At 40.1% G+C, this 18558-nt stretch overlaps 2 protein-coding genes across 5 annotated transcripts in view; one reads left to right on the forward strand and one right to left on the reverse strand.

The window, feature by feature from the left end:
* LOC106583614 (histone deacetylase 7) overlaps positions 1-5354 on the forward strand; it is a 98621-nt gene extending 93267 nt beyond the window's left edge. For 3 of the 4 annotated variants that reach the window (XM_045705254.1, XM_045705253.1, XM_045705255.1), the window contains exon 24: positions 2485-5354. In XM_045705254.1, the coding sequence (XP_045561210.1) occupies positions 2485-2530 (46 nt within the window). In that variant the 3' untranslated portion in view covers positions 2531-5354. The remainder of the gene's footprint in view (positions 1-2484) is intronic. The other variant, XM_014167998.2, reaches the window with a different exon arrangement.
* A 1594-nt stretch (positions 5355-6948) lies between these two features.
* LOC106583615 (twist-related protein 2) lies at positions 6949-17637 on the reverse strand. Its single transcript, XM_014167999.2, has 2 exons — positions 15739-17637; positions 6949-7014 (listed from the first exon to the last, which is right to left on the reverse strand). The coding sequence occupies exon 1, from the start codon at positions 17291-17293 to the stop codon at positions 16688-16690; it is 606 nt and encodes a 201-aa protein (XP_014023474.1). The 5' UTR covers positions 17294-17637; the 3' UTR covers positions 6949-7014; positions 15739-16687.
* Positions 17638-18558: the final 921 nt, after the last annotated feature.

Below are 18558 nucleotides of genomic sequence, written 5' to 3' on the forward strand. Positions count from 1 at the left end.
TGGATTCAAAACTTTGAATTTTTCAATTTAAATTACTATACAAAATCCTTGCAACTAATAGAATGTTATATATATGGGGGATACAATCTTCCCTGCTGTGCAGATTCTGCTGTGAGGAGGCAGAGTCATTAGATCATTTATTTTGGTATTGTCCATATGTAGCTCGTTTTTGGTCACAGGTCCAGGAATGACTGAAGAATTGCAACACTTGCCTAGAACTAACGCTGCAGATAGCAATACTGGGTGATTTGAAAAGCCATAGTCAATCAATCAATAATATAATAATTATTTTAGCAAAAAAATATATTTTTAATTTACAATCTGTAGAAGCTATGAGAATAGAAAGGTTTAATTGTTTTGTGAAGCATCACAGAACAGTTGAAAAATATATGGCAAATAGAAATCCGAAATGGATGATGTTGATGGATAGATGGGAGGGGTTGAAACATATGGGGTCTGTAAAATGTATATAGGTTCAGAACCTTTGTGAAATAGCACAGTTATAAATAGAAATCAAACTGGATGGACATCAGAAATAGAGGAAGGACTAAAAACAAACAAAAAATAACTATTGTAAAATAGACTGTCTGTAAAATGTGTATAAGATGAATAAATTGAAGGTAAAAGCCGAAGTGTTTATTAGTTTACTCCAATTGGGCGATCGGTGGTAGGGTTTGTGGGGAATAATAATAAAGGTATATTCTTTAAAAAAGTATGTATGTCTATATAGGTATATGTATATATGTGTATATGTATGCATGCATGTATGGATATATATATTTACCCAAAAAATAAATGGGGGATTGGAAATGATGCAGACAATTACATTGATGGAAGCAATATTCTTTCCGCAATATTAAGCTGATCCACCCCTAAGAAAGAAAATAAATAAATAAATAAATATTAGAAATAAATAAATAAATAAAACAATATTGGGAAAAAAAACATCACTGACACCATGTAATAACAGTACTGACACCATGTAATAACAGCACTGACACCATGTAGTAACAGCACTGACACATGTAGTAACAGCACTGACACCATGTAGTAACAGCGCTGACACTATGTAGTAACAGCACTGACACCATGTAATAACACACTGACACCATGTAATAACACACTGACACCATGTAATAACACACTGACACCATGTAATAACACCACTGACACCATGTTGTAACAGCGCTGACACCATGTAGTAACAGCGCTGACACCATGTAGTAACATATTTAGGTTATTTAGTTATTTTCAGCAGCATCTGGCTAGCATTGGCTTTCCTGAACTGAGAGGTAATGGAATCATAGAAGGCATTTTCTTTACAACAGTTATTTCTCTACAACAGCCTACTGTAGGTATGTGGAAAATCATGTACATGTGTACTACGAGTGAACCATCCCTTTAAATATGTGTTAGATGAAAACATTGCCTTACATCTTACACATTAAATCCTTAGCTGTCAGCTGCATCTCATCACACTGCTTTAGATTAGTGATCATTTCCAACACCAGTCCCTAGATCAGCTTTTGAACCAGAAGATTAATCAATTAGTGTTCTAATTGTATTTTATGGGAGACAGTGTGAAAACTCAAAAGACACAAAAGAAGCAGCACAGTCTCTCTCCCTTTAAAGGTGCAATATGTAGATATCCGCCATTTCCTGGTTTCTAAAATTCTACTAGTTTGACTAATTTCAGTTTATGTGACAAAACAAGCAATGTATAAGGTAGAGAAACATTGTATGATCTAAACCTCTGTGAAATATCTTTTCAATTACCAAAAATATTGTATTTTCAGCTGTTTGAAGCTGGTGTACAAAAGTTAAGAATGGGAAGCATAGAAATAGTGCACACAGAACCGATCTACCGCTTCTAAGACTTGCTTTCAATGACAATGACAGATCTATAACTCACATTTTTATATGAATTTGGTCGGGTCGCCCAAAAAGTTACTTTAGTTTATTTAGTTAATATTTTCTTAACTCTATTTCTTGAACTGCATTGTTGGTTAAAGGCTTGTAAGTAAGCATTTCACGGTAAGGTCTACTACACCTGTTGTATTCGGCGCATGTGACAAATAGCATTTATTTTATTTGATATTGCAGCGTTAAAACCCTATTTAAACAGGAGTTGTCTACAACCACATGAAGATAATTGCATCAGTATGCTCTAGAACTATTTGCAGCATCTGTGTCCTGTTGAAATATACTACAGTGGTGTATATATATATATATATATATATATTATATGTGTGTGATGGTCTAATTCCCCGGGTGCCGATGATGTGGAGGTCGATTAAGGCAGCCCCCCGCACCTCTCTGATTCAGAGGGGTTGGGTTAAATGCGGAAGACACATTTCAGTTGAATGCATTCAGTTGTACAATTGACTAGGCATCTCCCTTTGTTTTATACTGCTGTAATACTACAACAGGCTATATATTAGAATGCTATTCAGTTCCCTTCTCTCCTCTCTCCCTCATATTCAGGACACACCCAGATGAATTTATGGAGGGGGACAGTGACTCCATGTAGACAACTGCACTTTCCGACAAACCTATCACACACACACACACACACACACACACACACACACACACACACACACACACACACACACACACACACACACACACACACACACACACACACACACACACACACACACACACACACACACACACACACACACACACAGTGATCCACTAGGCCCTGCTTCACTTGACCAGAATCCACCGTCTCTAGTTGACACTGTACAGACCTTATCCTGACCACTATAGGCAAACTGAGTAGCTTCCGCCTCACACACTCTTACACCTCATCAGAACACAGTTCTACTAGCCTTACTATGACTACTCGCCTGCCTCGACCGCAACTCAACTGCACACTGATAACACGTCCCGTTAACAGGGTACAGGAGGACCAAGAGAGAGGAGAATGAACACGGTCTTCATGACAACATGCCTCTGCATGCCTCCCTGGTGTGTAACATTGTGAACTGTGAGGACACAGAAGGAGCAGACCTGAGCATAAACTGGAGGGGTTAAGATATACCGTTATAAACACCATCGGGGGGGAGGGGTTAAGATATACCGTTATAAACACCATCGGGGGGGAGGGGTTAAGACTTGACTTGTAGCATGAAGTGACTTGACAAAGACCAGCTACATGACTGGCTGTAAGCAGAGTCTCTCTGGGGAAGTGAGCTACTTTTTTAGCCTTCGGTCACAGGTTACCGCGGCGCATCGCCAGGCCGACACAACCGAATCACAGAGAAGTAGGAAGTAGTCCTACTATGAAGGAGAACAGACATTGCACCCTGACCGGGGGGACACGTGCGGAGTGTCTCTTATTGATCATGTCATTTGAATTTATGTGCCGCCAACAAAAAGAAGAAAAAGAAAGAAGACTGGGAATTTTGTTCTGATTTTTTTGCACTGTGTATTTTGTAATGTGAACCAAAGAGAGAATGACAAAATGGACCATGTTGAAGCTCTCCTGGGATTGACAATAAAACATGTAAATGATCATACTCATGTTTTTAAGCTGATTTAAATATTGTAAGTTTGATTTATTGAGTATTGTATATCAAATGTCAATACATAATGGTCATGTTTTTTAAGTAGCAAATAGAGAAGGCCTAGAACCCTATGATTCAGAGATTTTGTAGTTGTTTTTCTTCCAATGTAAAAGTGGGGTGTATGACTCCCTCTCAGACAGCACTTAAGGAAAAGATGAAGCCCCAAAAAAGTATTATTTATATCTCAAGTCGATGGCATCCTCATTCTTTGTCATTCTAATGATAACATTTCTTAGGAAATGAATCCTATGACTCACTGAGACAATTCAGGAAACCACTTGTTAGTGAGAGAGGAGTCAGATTAAACAGAGTCAGATTAAACGTTCCAAAGGTGTTTCAGGCAAGGACATTTTATTTATATGATTATGGAGCTTTTATTTGTTTGCTTTTGAGGAAACTAATAGGCTCTTCTTTTGGTGCATCATTGACTAGTATTAGTTTGTACATTACTACTCTACGCTCGGCCACACACAAAGTGTTTATGCATGTGTTTGTAAATCACTGCATTTACATGTTGTCAGCAGGGTATTTCAATGTAATGAAGGTAAAGTACAACTAATGGTGCTGGGTTCAAGGCAGATTAATAAAACAGTTGAACTGACTTCATAGTCTTAAACTATGACTGGCACTTAAAAAGAAAAGACCAGTTTTTTAACATGTGGATTTATTGACATGCCTGTTGTATTTGTATATTTGATAGGCTGTATTTTTTTATGCTTAGTTTTCTACTATGAAAGACAAGTGAACTAGGATTTGTTCACATCAGATTGTCTACCACTCGAGTTACAAATAAAGTCAGGTATTTTTGTTCCTGGACCATACTGCAGTTAGCATATAATATTTGAAGTTAGCACTTAGTTGTTGGAGTCACCTTGTTAAGCTAGCTGACTATAGTATGTAGAACAATTCAACACAGGTTGAGAGGAGACAAAGTTAAAAGCCTTCTGTGAACAGCATCCCATCCGTAAAGTGCTATGGCCTCTGAACATAACTTCAAAGACTTTTGTGAATTCCTGATTGTATTTCTATTTAAACAGAGGTTTTTGTTCTTAATATCAAAAAAGATAGATAAAAAAACTGCTTACATTTCTTGTTAGCACTTTCCATTAAATAATGAGTTATTTGTTACCCATTTAATGTTATTGCAATGCCTTGCTTATGTATCGTGTTAAAAATATATATATATCTGACAGTGCTACAGATTAATTTGTACTTTAATGTTGTATTGTTCCAGTACTTTTTGGTGCTTTATAATATACATTATAGAACCAATACTTTACATGACAAGACCCTGCAAGAGGTGTATGGTATTTGACATTGACATGGTGAAAAGGTGATTATTGATAATGACACAATACATTTGACTATGATTATGTGGAAGAAAATGGCCACCATGTATTATTAATTTTCTTTCAGAAGGGTCCTGTGTTATATTTTATTCTGGTTTAGGTTTATTTCTGCTTTAATGAAGTACTTTTGAGAACATTTATGTTCTGTATATGTAAATACATTTTGTTGAGAATCGACAAGCCCTTTAATTTTCTTAATATGATTATTGCTCTGTTGTAGAATAGATAGTTACCTGTAGATGTCTACTGAGACCAAAATACAGATATCCTCCTATGTGCCTTGAAATATAGTGACAAACCTTTTCTCACTTTGTCTTTACTGTTTTTTTATTTGTACATGTAAATGTACAGTGAGAACTTGGTATTTTTGTTTTTTCTTCTTTTTTAACTGTTTTCCCCAATAAAAGAGAAATAAAGTTTTCTCAACATACATTTTTTCCTGAAGTTTATATATTTTATATCCCTTTAAATATTGGCCATTATTTGTATTTAATGTTGTCCTTACACCAAGCACTCAGCTATTTTGGGAATGTAAAAACGCATGACTTGGTAATGTAACAGTTTGACACAAATCTTGGCCTTGCATTGATACAAAAGGTATTGCAGTTCACTTATTTGTTATATATAACTTATAAGACATTGTCTTGCCCTCCAATGTACTCTGTTATACATAATGTACTCTGTCATTGTGTGCATAGTGTTAGAAGAGTTGCTTCAAGACAGAAAGATAGAAAGTGTCTTTGAAAATTGTTTTGATCAGACTTTCAGTGGTATTTTATCAAAACTGTTTTTATTATTTTCCACAGGAGCTCATGTAATGAAACGCTGGTGACAAACAATCTGCAAAGATATTCCCACTACCTACCATTACCCAGCAGCAACAAAATCAGAATTTATCACATTGTAAAAAAGTACAGTTTACAATTTTCATTACACTCTCAAATTACTGATAGCATATTGCAGTATTTCCTTAAAAGTATCTTAAAAAGAAATTCCAATGGATTACTACACTTACAATATTCAAACTATTTTTTTTATCTTTCATTTAAAAGTACTACACTGTTACTTAAAACTATAAGTACAATGTTACTTAAAACTATAAGTACAATGTTACTTAAAACTATAAGTACAATGTTATTTGTATATACAACAATGTACAATGTCACTCCTAATTGTATATTTACTTTAATTAAGAGTGTCCAAAGAATATGTAATATGTTACTCTGATCATACTGTATTATCACGTAGTTGTTTTGCATATTAAGTTTTCATACTTAATCTATCACAGACCTTAGGTTTAGTGGAATCTATCCACTATGTCTAATCTAACCATAATCTGTGCATGCGACAAAACTGTGTGTACTACTGTACTCATGTGTTGTAGAGTGCCAGCATAGATTATCGCTTATTACTTACTCTGATATAAAGTCATTGTAATGTAAAATGTAACCTTTATGAATAATCAATTAGCATATGCCCATGCTAAGTGCCACTCTTTATGAAGGGACATAATGCAAACGGAGAAATACATGAACACAGGCAACAGACAAATCAAGCAGATACGTTTATACAACTGTTGGAAACATGGCAGGCTCCTGTGACTTTTCCTACCCATCAAATGGAGGTGGAAGAGCCTACAATTATTAGCTTATTAGCATCTTTGCTGTAAACATTCATTGGGCTGGGACCACCAGCTATCCATCCCTTTGGCATCATTATTATGGCCATTATTGTAATTATCATGATCGTAAGTCATCTCAGTTGTCAAAGAATCTTCCTCTGTGGAGTCTTTGAAGTGGTGTCTAAATGTTGGATCTTCGTCATGCCTCAGTGACAGTCACATACTGTAGTAGAGCATTATAAAACGGTCTGTCTGTCTGTCAGGCTGCATTATAATACTGTCTGTCTGTCAGGCTGCAAAAGGAGAGTCGACTGGATATCTGTCCTTAAACCGAAGCATGTGTCCGCTCCAATGTCCATGTCTGTGGGCCAGGGCTTCCGAAGAAGGAGCGATGGGGTATGCCGGGGGGGACGACACACGACAGACCTTTTCAGATGTAAAGAGCAGTCCATTCGTTAGGTGTCTTGTCCTAAAAGGAGAAATAAAAAGAAACAGTGACCTGATGCAAGTAACAAATGTTTTAGTTTGTTCACTGAAGAGACAGACATTGATGTGCATATTTTTGTCAATATAGGAAAATAATATATATAGAAGTCGCTAATGTGTAGTGTGTGCAAGTCGTTTTCCCAAACACACATAAACCAGCAAACAAAGCTAATTCCTCTCACATAGTGTAGAACAAAGCCCACAGTGCTTAACTTCTGCTTGTTTAACAAGCAAATATTTCATCTGGAGATTTCTCAATTGTCTGTAATTACAGTGCAGCTTTCCATGCTGAGAGAGAGAGAGAGAGAGAGAGAGAGAGAAAGAATGAGAGTGAAAAAGAGTGAAAGAGAAGAGAGCAAGAGAAAGAAAGCTATCCAGTTAGCATGTGTGTTTGTGGGTGTCCTGTGACTACACCATAATACACAAATTGACAGGAATTTCTTGCTTTCTTGTGTACCAAACGGGGGTATGATACAGCAGCGAATAACAAGTTGTGATCTTAGCGTCACTTTGGACTAAAGTACAGTAGATCCCCTCCTACTGACTGGATTTGGGCAGAGCCTCCTTGGCATTTCTTTATCTCTCTCTCTCGCTCTCTCTAGCAAAATGAAAATGTAAGTGTGGTTGATTTACAAAGAAGCAACTGATGCAGTACTAGGTACACACACACACACACACACACACACACACACACACACACACACACACACACACACACACACACACACACACACACACACACACACACACACACACACACACACACACACACACACACACACACTTGGACAGGAGCATTTTAGTCTTCATTGACCTCATCTGTAAGGTTTCTGAGACAGAAGCCTACTCATGTTAGGGATAGTTCTGCAAAATATTACATACTTAGATATGTGTTTCCTCTCTAAATATGTAACTTCTCTGAACTATCCCTTTAACACATAGATAAATATAAACGCAACATGTAAAGTGTTGGACCCATGTTTCATCATCTGAAATAAAAGACCCCAGAAATGTTCCATACGCACAACAAGAGCTTATTTCGCTCAAATTGTGTGAACAAATCTGTTTATATCCCTGTTAGTGAGCATTTCTCCTTTACCAAGATAATCCATCCACCTGACAGGTGTGGCATATCAACAAGCTGATTAAACAGCATGATCATTACACAGGTGCACCTTGGGCTGCGGGCAATAAAAGGCCACTCTAACATGTGCAGTTTTGTCACACTACTCAATGCCACAAGTTTTGAGGAAGGGTGCAATTGGCATGCTGACTGTAGGAATGTCCACTAGAGCTGTTGGGGGAGAATTTAATGCTAATTTCTCTACCCAAACCCAGAACTCTGTGATGCACTACGTGTTAAACCCAGAACTCTGTGATGCAATACGTGTCAATGCCAGAACTCTGTGATGCACTACTTGTCAAACCCAAAGTATAGAACTCTGTGATGACCTACATGTCAAACCCAGAACTCTGTGATGCACTACATGTCAAACCCAGAACTCTGTGATGCACTACATGTCAAACCCAAAGTATAGAACTCTGTGATGTAATACATGTCAAATCCAGAAATCTGTGATGCACTACATGTCAAACCCAGAACTCTGTGATGCACTACATGTCAAACCCAGAACTCTGGGATGCACTACATGTCAAATCCAGAACTCTGTGATGCACTACATGTCAAACCCAGAACTCTGTGATGCACTACGTGTCAAACCCAGAACTCTGGGATGCACTACATGTCAAATCCAGAACTCTGGGATGCACTACATGTCAAACCCAGAACTCTGTGATGCACTACATGTCAAACCCAAAGTATAGAACTCTGTGATGCACTACATGTCAAACCCAGAACTCTGTGATGCACTACATGTCAAACCCAGAACTCTGTGATGCACTACATGTCAAACCCAAAGTATAGAACTCTGTGATGCACTACGTGTCAAACCCAGAACTCTGTGATGCACTACGTGTCAAACCCAGAACTCTGGGATGCACTACATGTCAAATCCAGAACTCTGGGATGCACTACATGTCAAACCCAGAACACTGTGATGCACTACATGTCAAACCCAAAACTCTGTGATGCACTACATGTCAAACCCAGAACTCTGTGATGCACTACATGTCAAACCCAAAGTATAGAACTCTGTGATGCACTACATGTCAAACCCAGAACTCTGTGATGCACTACATGTCAAACCCAGAACTCTGTGATGCACTACGTGTCAAACCCAGAACTCTGTGATGCACTACATGTCAAACCCAGAACTCTGTGATGCACTACGTGTCAAACCCAGAACTCTGTGATGCACTACATGTCAAAGCCAGAACTCTGTGATGCACTACATGTCAAACCCAGAACTCTGTGATGCACTACATGTCAAACCCAGAACTCTGTGATGCTCTACGTGGTAAACCCAGAACTCTGTGATGCACTACGTGTCAAACCCAGAACTCTGTGATGCTCTACGTGTTAAACCCAGAACTCTGTGATGTACTATGTGTCAAACCCAGAACTCTGTGATGCACTACATGTCAAATCCAGAACTCTGTGATGCACTACATGTCAAATCCAGAACTCTGTGATGTACTATGTGTCAAACCCAGAACTCTGTGATGCACTACATGTCAAACTCAGAACTCTGTGATGTACTATGTGTCAAACCCAGAACTCTGTGATGTACTATGTGTCAAACCCAGAACTCTGTGATGCACTACATGTCAAACTCAGAACTCTGTGATGCACTACATGTCAAACCCAGAACTCTGTGATGTACTATGTGTCAAACCCAGAACTCTGTGATGCACTACATGTCAAACCCAGAACTCTGTGACACACCATGTGTCAAATCCAGAACTCTGTGATGCACTACATGTCAAACCCAGAACTCTGTGATGCACTACGTGTCAAACCCAGAACTCTGTGATGCACTACATGTCAAACCCAGAACTCTGGGATGCACTACATGTCAAATCCAGAACTCTGGGATGCACTACATGTCAAACCCAGAACACTGTGATGCACTACATGTCAAACCCAAAACTCTGTGATGCACTACATGTCAAACCCAGAACTCTGTGATGCACTACATGTCAAACCCAAAGTATAGAACTCTGTGATGCACTACATGTCAAACCCAGAACTCTGTGATGCACTACGTGTCAAACCCAGAACTCTGTGACACACCATGTGTCAAATCCAGAACTCTGTGATGCACTACATGTCAAAGCCAGTACTCGGTTGTGCTCTAAGTGTCAAACCCAGAACTCTGTGATGCACTACATGTCAAACCCAGAACTCTGTGATGCACTACATGTCAAAGCCAGTACTCTGTTGTGCTCTAAGTGTCAAACCCAGAACTCTGTGATGCACTATGTGCACTACATCCACACTACAGCTGTTGGAACAGCCCAGCCCATGCAACACATATATCCATCCAGCACCTGCTCAAGCATCAGCTCAAAGTTCAAACCCCTAACACTAAAGATGAGTAGCAAAAGCCCACAACTCTTGGAACCATCGGCCTGTTTGCAAGGCTCTGAAGCTCTTAAAAGCCAGATGTGCCACAGAGGATCTATAACAGCTGGTCCTAGATCAGTGCAAAGTAACTGCAACTGCAACCCTCAAACACATGCAGAGCCAGAGGTTCCGGCAGAGGAAAGAACAGTGACAGCCCTTTAATTGAAGAATAAGCAGAGTTGAGCGCCACTTGTTGTTGCCAGGTTAAATACAGCAGCGTATTCTAAATCACACACACACACACATGAACCCAGCAACACGCACATCTGCATTTACACACACATATACACACATCCACTTAAATACACACACACATGCTACACACACACACAAATGCAACCAACAACACACACATCCATATAAAACAGCCAGACAAATGCACCCAATATGAACCCCTCATACAAACACACACTTTATCCAAACACTCGTTACACACACGAAAGAAGTTCCTAAACACATGCACGTTTCATTTACTGTAGGAAGGAATTTCAGTTTCCACAGTTCCGTTAGGAAGCAGAACAGTTCAGTAGATAACGTTAGGAAGCAGAACAGTTCAGTAGATAACGTTAGGAAGCAGAACAGTTCAGTAGATAACGTTAGGAAGCAGAACAGTTCAGGAGATAACGTTAGGAAGCAGAACAGTTCAGTAGATAACGTTAGGAAGCAGAACAGTTCAGGAGATAACGTTAGGAAGCAGAACAGTTCAGTAGATAACGTTAGGAAGCAGAACAGTTCAGGAGATAACGTTAGGAAGCAGAACAGTTCAGTAGATAACGTTAAGAAGCAGAACAGTTCAGTGGATAACGTTAGGAAGCAGAACAGTTCAGGAGATAACGTTAGGAGGCAGAACAGTTCAGTAGATAACGTTAGGAAGCAGAACAGCTCAGTGGATAACGTTAGGAAGCAGAACAGTTCAGTGGATAACGTTAAGAAGCAGAACAGTTCAGTAGATAACGTTAGGAAGCAGAACAGTTAAGTGGATAACGTTAGGAAGCAGAACAGTTCAGTGGATAACGTTAGGAAGCAGAACAGTTCAGGAGATAACGTTAGGAAGCAGAACAGTTCAATAGATAACGTTAGGAAGCAGAACAGTTCAGTGGATAACGTTAGGAAGCAGAACAGTTCAGTGGATAACGTTAGGAAGCAGAACAGTTAAGTAGATAACCTTAGGAAGCAGAACAGTTCAGTGGATAACGTTAGGAAGCAGAACAGTTCAGGAGATAACGTTAGGAAGCAGAACAGTTCAGGAGATAACGTTAGGAAGCAGAACAGTTCAGGAGATAACGTTAGGAAGCAGAACAAGATGTAATGACTATGCTTCTCTTCAAAGATAGACTCATCTACATGTAGAGTTTGGGTTTCCAACCACAGTGGTGGAACCTTCAAAGTCTGGCTTTTGATGCTGCTGAGGATGTTATAGTAATGTAAAGGGAATACCAGGAGGCAGCACTACTAGTGCGTGTACGTGTGTACGTGTGTTTGTGTGTGTGTGCACGTGTGTGTGTTCTATTCAACATTTGTTTGTGAGTGTGTGTGTGATTGTCTTTAAGTGTGTTTTATGTATGGGCATTTGTACATGTGTGTACACATTTTATTTGAATGTTTCATGTTATGTTTGTATAACTTTGTTAGTATTTCTACTGAAAATGTGTGAGTGTGTGTGATTGTTCAAAACATTAGGAACCCCTCATTATGACGGATAGCCTCTGCTCCCTGCACCTCATCGTCCTTTCTTTGGCTCCTCGTTCTTTCCTACCTCTCCCTTTTAATCCTGTCTTCCTGATTCTCTTTGATGGGCTTTTCAGTTAGCTCACACTCATCTTTTATCTTTCAATAAAAGCTTATCTTCTAGGTTCTTATCTGCATTCAGAAGAGTGGCCGCTAATTCCGCCAAGTTTACTTTTTTTTTAAGAGACTGAGAGGAAAGGCAGATAACAAAAGCTAGAAATAGCATACACACACACACACACACACACACACACACACACACACACACACACACACACACACACACACACACACACACACACACACACACATGGATGTACACACACACACACATGGATGTACACACACACACGCACAAGGATGTACACACACACACATACACGTAAACACACAAGTATACACATGCCAGTGCATAGGCTACAAACACTGATACGAACGCATAAGAACTCCACATAAACAAGCACACACACATATACATTGGCTCACTCACACACACGCACCATCAAACTCTCCCCTGGCACACACACCTTCCTAATGCCTCACAACTGTTTCCAATCTAAAGGTTCCTGCTTGTCTGGGCCTCGGCAGACCCTGATTAGATGACACTGGATACAAGATCCTGAGGAGAAAGGGCAAGGCTACAGGGGAGAGGAGAGAGGGAGGGAATGAGGCAGGGAGGGAGGCAGGGCTGCTTTTTCTCTATCCCTCTCTTTTTTCGCCTGATATACCTGATATAACCTGATGTACCTGATTTAACCTGATGTACCTGATATACCTGATATAACCTGATATAACCTGATGTACCTGATATACCTGATATAACCTGATATAACCTGATATAACCTGATATACCTGATATACCTGATATAACCTGATATAACCTGATATAACCTGATATAACCTGATGTACCTGATATAACCTGATATAACCTGATGTACCTGATATACCTGATATAACCTGATATAACCTGATATAACCTGATGTACCTGATATACCTGATATAACCTGATATAACCTGATATAACCTGATATAACCTGATATAACCTGATGTACCTGATATACCTGATATATCTGATATAACCTGATATAACCTGATATAACCTGATATAACCTGATGTACCTGATTTAACCTGATATACCTGATATATCTGATATAACCTGATGTACCTGATATAACCTGATGTACCTGATATAACCTGATGTACCTGATATACCTGATATACCTGATATATCTGATATAACCTGATGTACCTGATATAACCTGATGTACCTGATATACCTGATATATCTGATATAACCTGATGTACCTGATATAACCTGATGTACCTGATATAACCTGATGTACCTGATATAACCTGATGTACCTGATATACCTGATATACCTGATATACCTGATATATCTGATATAACCTGATGTACCTGATATAACCTGATGTACCTGATATACCTGATATATCTGATATAACCTGATGTACCTGATATAACCTGATGTACCTGATTTGCCTGATATATCTGATATAACCTGATGTACCTGATATACCTTATATATCTGATATAACCTGATGTACCTGATATAACCTGATGTACCTGATTTAACCTGATGTACCTGATATACCTGATATATCTGATATAACCTGATGTACTTGATATAACCTGATGTACCTGATATAACCTGATGTACCTGATTTGCCTGATATAACTGTGCAGGACCCCGGTATCTGATAACACTAGAGAAAAAAAAAGCTTTTTCTGGTCTAGTCTGCCTGCTAGATAATGATCTGGATAAAAGAGTGAGTCAATGGTAAAACTACATGCAAATTTGAATCGCTCATTGATGTACTTAAAAACGTTTTAGAAAATATAATATGATATTATAAACATTAAAACATTTTTTAAATACATTATTAATCCACAGTGAAATGGTTATATTGTCACTATAACAATAATTTGACAATTTTCAGGTAGTGGGCTGCTGGTATTGGTTATGGCTGGTTGGGTTTAAATATTATGTAGAACACAGATAGCTAAATATTTCTGCCTAAAACTGTAAAATGATTTAGGATTATACTAGATTGCTACATATTACAATACAATGTTTCATTAAAATGCTATTTTCATGAAATACGACATTTCGTAACTGGAGCAACATTAGTGTAACTGAAGCATCATTTTTTTATGTTAGGAAATTTGATTGATATTACATCTTATGATGAAAGGACAGGATCTTTATAATAATTTGATGTGAATGAAAATAGTCTATTAAAGTGTTTGTTGTCAAAATTGTCAAACTGCACACCATATGTTTTATCTAAAATAAGAAAGCAAATTGAATATTGTAATTATGATTCCGCATTACTAGATGTTTTTATTTGTAATTTAGGCTATTATACAATACTACAATTTCCTAATTTGTCATTCTGTTTTAACTATATTATTACTTTTAATTATGTTACAGAAAAATATATTTTGTTTAAATAGTTAATCAATAGTTACAAACATACATACTCATGCACATGGGCACTGGACATGTGACAGTCAGATATTTATCAAATGCGTTTCCCTACTGATCCATTGGGAATAGGCTTTTCCTATTTATTAATAGCATAATGCATTTTAACATATTCAAATAAAGACTCATACTCTTTCCCACTTCAACAAATAAAAACATATTTCCTTAAATGAAGATGCAATATCTGAATTTTAAAGAGAAGGTGAAAGCAAGAAAAACTCACTTTTCTAAACATTCCGGAGTAGGAAATTCTGATTTGTTTGGGAATGTTTAATCAGGTTAGCTTGCTATCCCATCAATCACCCTAAAGGGTCACATTGATCAGTTAAATTAGAAAAGGCATATTGACATTTGTTCGATGCACAGATATGTCAGATGGTTCTGCTTTTCTAACCTGTGAATTATAACATATGTTCTCATCATTGTTGTCACGAACATTCATAAAATAAATACTTAAAAGTAAACCATTACTACATGGTCAACCAATTGAAACAACAAAGTAAAATGAAAAATATTTGCAGTACATGGTGTTTCCATAATACCAATAAGCTCTGGATAACATGCCCGTAATACCTGTAGACTGATCAGTACGTTCAACTTCCTTGTCACTAGTGTTGCTAGTCTGGGCCTGGTTTCCCCTTAACGATGGAGCTAAGTTACGAGTGTGTTCAAGTGCAACGTTAGCAACGATTGTTTTGGGAAACAGCTTGCAGATTCAACGATGCTCCTGTAAAGGTTTTAACGATCATCATGCTTTTGGGAAAGCACAGAGGCTCTGGCTGTTTGGCCATATGTGACACATGTTTGTGTGTGTGTGTGTGTGTGTGTGTGTGTGTGTGTGTGTGTGTGTGTGTGTGTGTGTGTGTGTGTGTGTGTGTGTGTGTGTGTGTGTGTGTGTGTGTGTGTGTGTGTGTGTGTGTTCGTGCATGTTTTTAAACATACCTGCAGGGGTGTACCATAGAGTTGTGGAGTTGTGGCTAAATTGTTAGGCGGCATACAGGGGCATTTGAGGTGGAAAGGGGGGTTGGGGGGGCAAAGGTCGAAGGGTGAATGGGTACAGTGGGAGTGACGGGGCAGTGGGTAAGTTGAGTGATGGGGCAGTGGGTAAGTTGAGTGATGGGGCAGTGGGTAAGGTGAGTGATGGAGCAGTGGACGATTAGAGGAATGAGATGGGAGGGTAAGCAAAGAACAGTTTGAAGAACAGTAGAGAATAGAGAATAATGAAGAGAGGGAGGTAGTGGGTTAGGAGGAAACAGTGACACTGTGTTTTGGCTTGAAGGAGGGCCAGAGATAGTAGCTTAAGGGAGGCCGTGGATGGTGAGGTTACAGGGTACAGAGAGAGTGGGTTAGGGGAGGCCAGGATTGGTAGGGTTAGGGGGTACAGAGATAGTGGTTTATGGGAGGCCAGGGATGGTGGGGTTACAGGGTACAGGGTACAGAGATAGTGGGTTAGGGGAGGACAGGGATGGTGGGGTTACAGGGTACAGAGATAGTGGTTTAGGGGAGGACAGGGATGGTGGGGTTACAGGGTACAGAGATAGTGGGTTAGGGGAGGACAGGGATGGTGAGGTTACAGGGTACAGAGATAGTGGGTTAGGGGAGGCCAGGGATGGTGGGGTTACAGGGTACAGAGATAGTGGTTTAGGGGAGGACAGGGATGGTGGGGTTACAGGGTACAGAGATAGTGGGTTAGGGGAGGACAGGGATGGTGAGGTTACAGGGTACAGAGATAGTGGGTTAGGGGAGGCCAGGGATGGTGGGGTTACAGGGTACAGAGATAGTGGGTTAGGGGAGGCCAGGGATGGTGGGGTTAGGCAGTACAAGAAGGAAGGGGCAGAGAAAGTAAGGTTAAGACAGAGCAGGACGCGCAGAGCAGGATGGAGAGGGGACACTAGTGGCTGGCAGACATTGCCCAGGCACCCTCCATCCTCCAGACGGAAAAGGCGTAGCTGAGGCGTTCGTGGGCCAGGTAGTTGCAGCTAGCCAGCTTGGCATCCATCTCATCACTCTGCAGCACCTGGTACAGGAAGTCGATGTAGCGTGACGCCAGTTTCAGGATCTGGATCTTGCTAAGTTTGTCGGATGGCAGAGTGGGGATGATCTTACGCAGCGAGGCGAAGGCGTCGTTCAGCGACTGCGTGCGCTGGCGCTCGCGAACATTGGCGATCACTCGCTGCGTGTGCAGGTCCTCGAAGGGCTCGCCGCCCGGGCTCAAACCGAGGCCGCTGGAGCTCAGCATAGATGGGGCCACGCACACCACCGACGTGGGGGAGCTCTGTTGCTTCTTCTGCCGCTTTGGCCCCGACGGAACCAGGCAGTTGGGGCTCCCGCTGACCACGGCCCTCTCCTCGGCCCGACCCAAACTGTCCTTCTTGGGGTACGGCACCCGCTTTCGCCCCCCCGTTGGCCCACTCTTCTTGGAGCCCCTCTCCAGCTCCTCCTCGCTGGCCCCCAGCCCCCCCTCAGGGGAGTTGGCGCAGGAAACCTCCTCGCGCATAGCCACCTCCCTCTCAGGACACCGTCCTTCTTCCCTTTCCAAGGCAGGCTGGTTTTTGCTCTTCGTTCCTCTCTCTCTTTCCCTCTATTTCTCTTCTTCAGACAGCCGTGTGGGAAGTTCTGGTAGAGACACACAGGCTTAGAAGTTTCGTCTTCTTCCTCCAGTGAAGGACGATGAGTGATACGCTTCACGCTTCTAAACTGCAAACTGTTGAAGATCCATAGGCTTTGGCTTTACTCCCAGTCAGTCAGAAAGCTCTGTCTCTTTCCTGTGCCTCTGTGGTGAATTCCTCACCTCTAGTTTCCCATCTCCTCAACCCGTGTGCAGAACAACAACAAACCATCTACTTCGCCGTGCTACCTCCCATGCTTTTATACCCGCCCCGCAAACTAGGGGCCTGCAGGCAGCTGCGATTGGTCAGAACCAGCTTCTTAGGGTGTGGTTTGGAAGCAGGAAGTGAGCTCGAGGTTGGTGGGTGGCTGGGAAGGGGGTAAGTGGCCTTCTCAGCCAATTGCGAGAAGCCTTGCTAAAAGCTGCAGAAGTTGTCTGTGTCTTTATAGGTTCCAGATTTCTCCTGCTGGAGCACTCCTGTCATTCTCCCGCACCCGCTTGTCTGTCTGTCTGTCTGTCTGTCTCTCTCTCTTCTCATCAATTCATTACATGCTTCAAGGCTCATAGGTTTGTTGTGCACTTTGACTTCTAAGATATTAAAACATTTTTCTTTGTTGATTGTGGGGATTAGTACTGAATGAATGCGCTTGGTATGTTCAAGATTAAGTAGATGTAATATCTAAAAGTTTACAGTGAAAACCTTTTATGCATGATATCTCAAGGACTACTCCTTTTTTATAATAAAATAAAAATGTTATTATTTCTGAAATTAGAAAGAACAAGTGTGAGTTCACTGTGTCAGAAGTGATCTCTGTAATATTTATGTGGCATCCTTAATATCTATCACAAGACACTATAAAGACACATCCCTCACGCCAAGGGTCAATCCTCCAAGCTAGTCTGGGCCAAAAACATGTGGATTAACATTAGACAGATTTTCACTTTAAACAATAAACATTGTGATGTCACATTTCTGTTTAATAGTACCCAAATAGAAATGGCATCATGACAACTGGGATTATTCCTTTAAACCTTAAAACAATACTGCCACTGTGAATATACCTTTTGTTCAGTATAAAAATAGAAAATATGCCACAAAACCTAGTAAATGAAAATTGTATTTTCAACATACAGTATGTCATATGAAGAATTTT

Source organism: Salmo salar, chromosome ssa22 (genome assembly GCF_905237065.1).
Source record: "Salmo salar chromosome ssa22, Ssal_v3.1, whole genome shotgun sequence".
In the NCBI taxonomy this organism is placed as follows: domain Eukaryota; kingdom Metazoa; phylum Chordata; class Actinopteri; order Salmoniformes; family Salmonidae; genus Salmo; species Salmo salar.

Coding starts and splice junctions, on each gene's coding strand:
- LOC106583615 (XM_014167999.2), bottom strand. CDS start 17,293: ATGCGCGAGGAGGTTTCCTGCGCCAACTCCCCTGAGGGGGGGCTGGGG.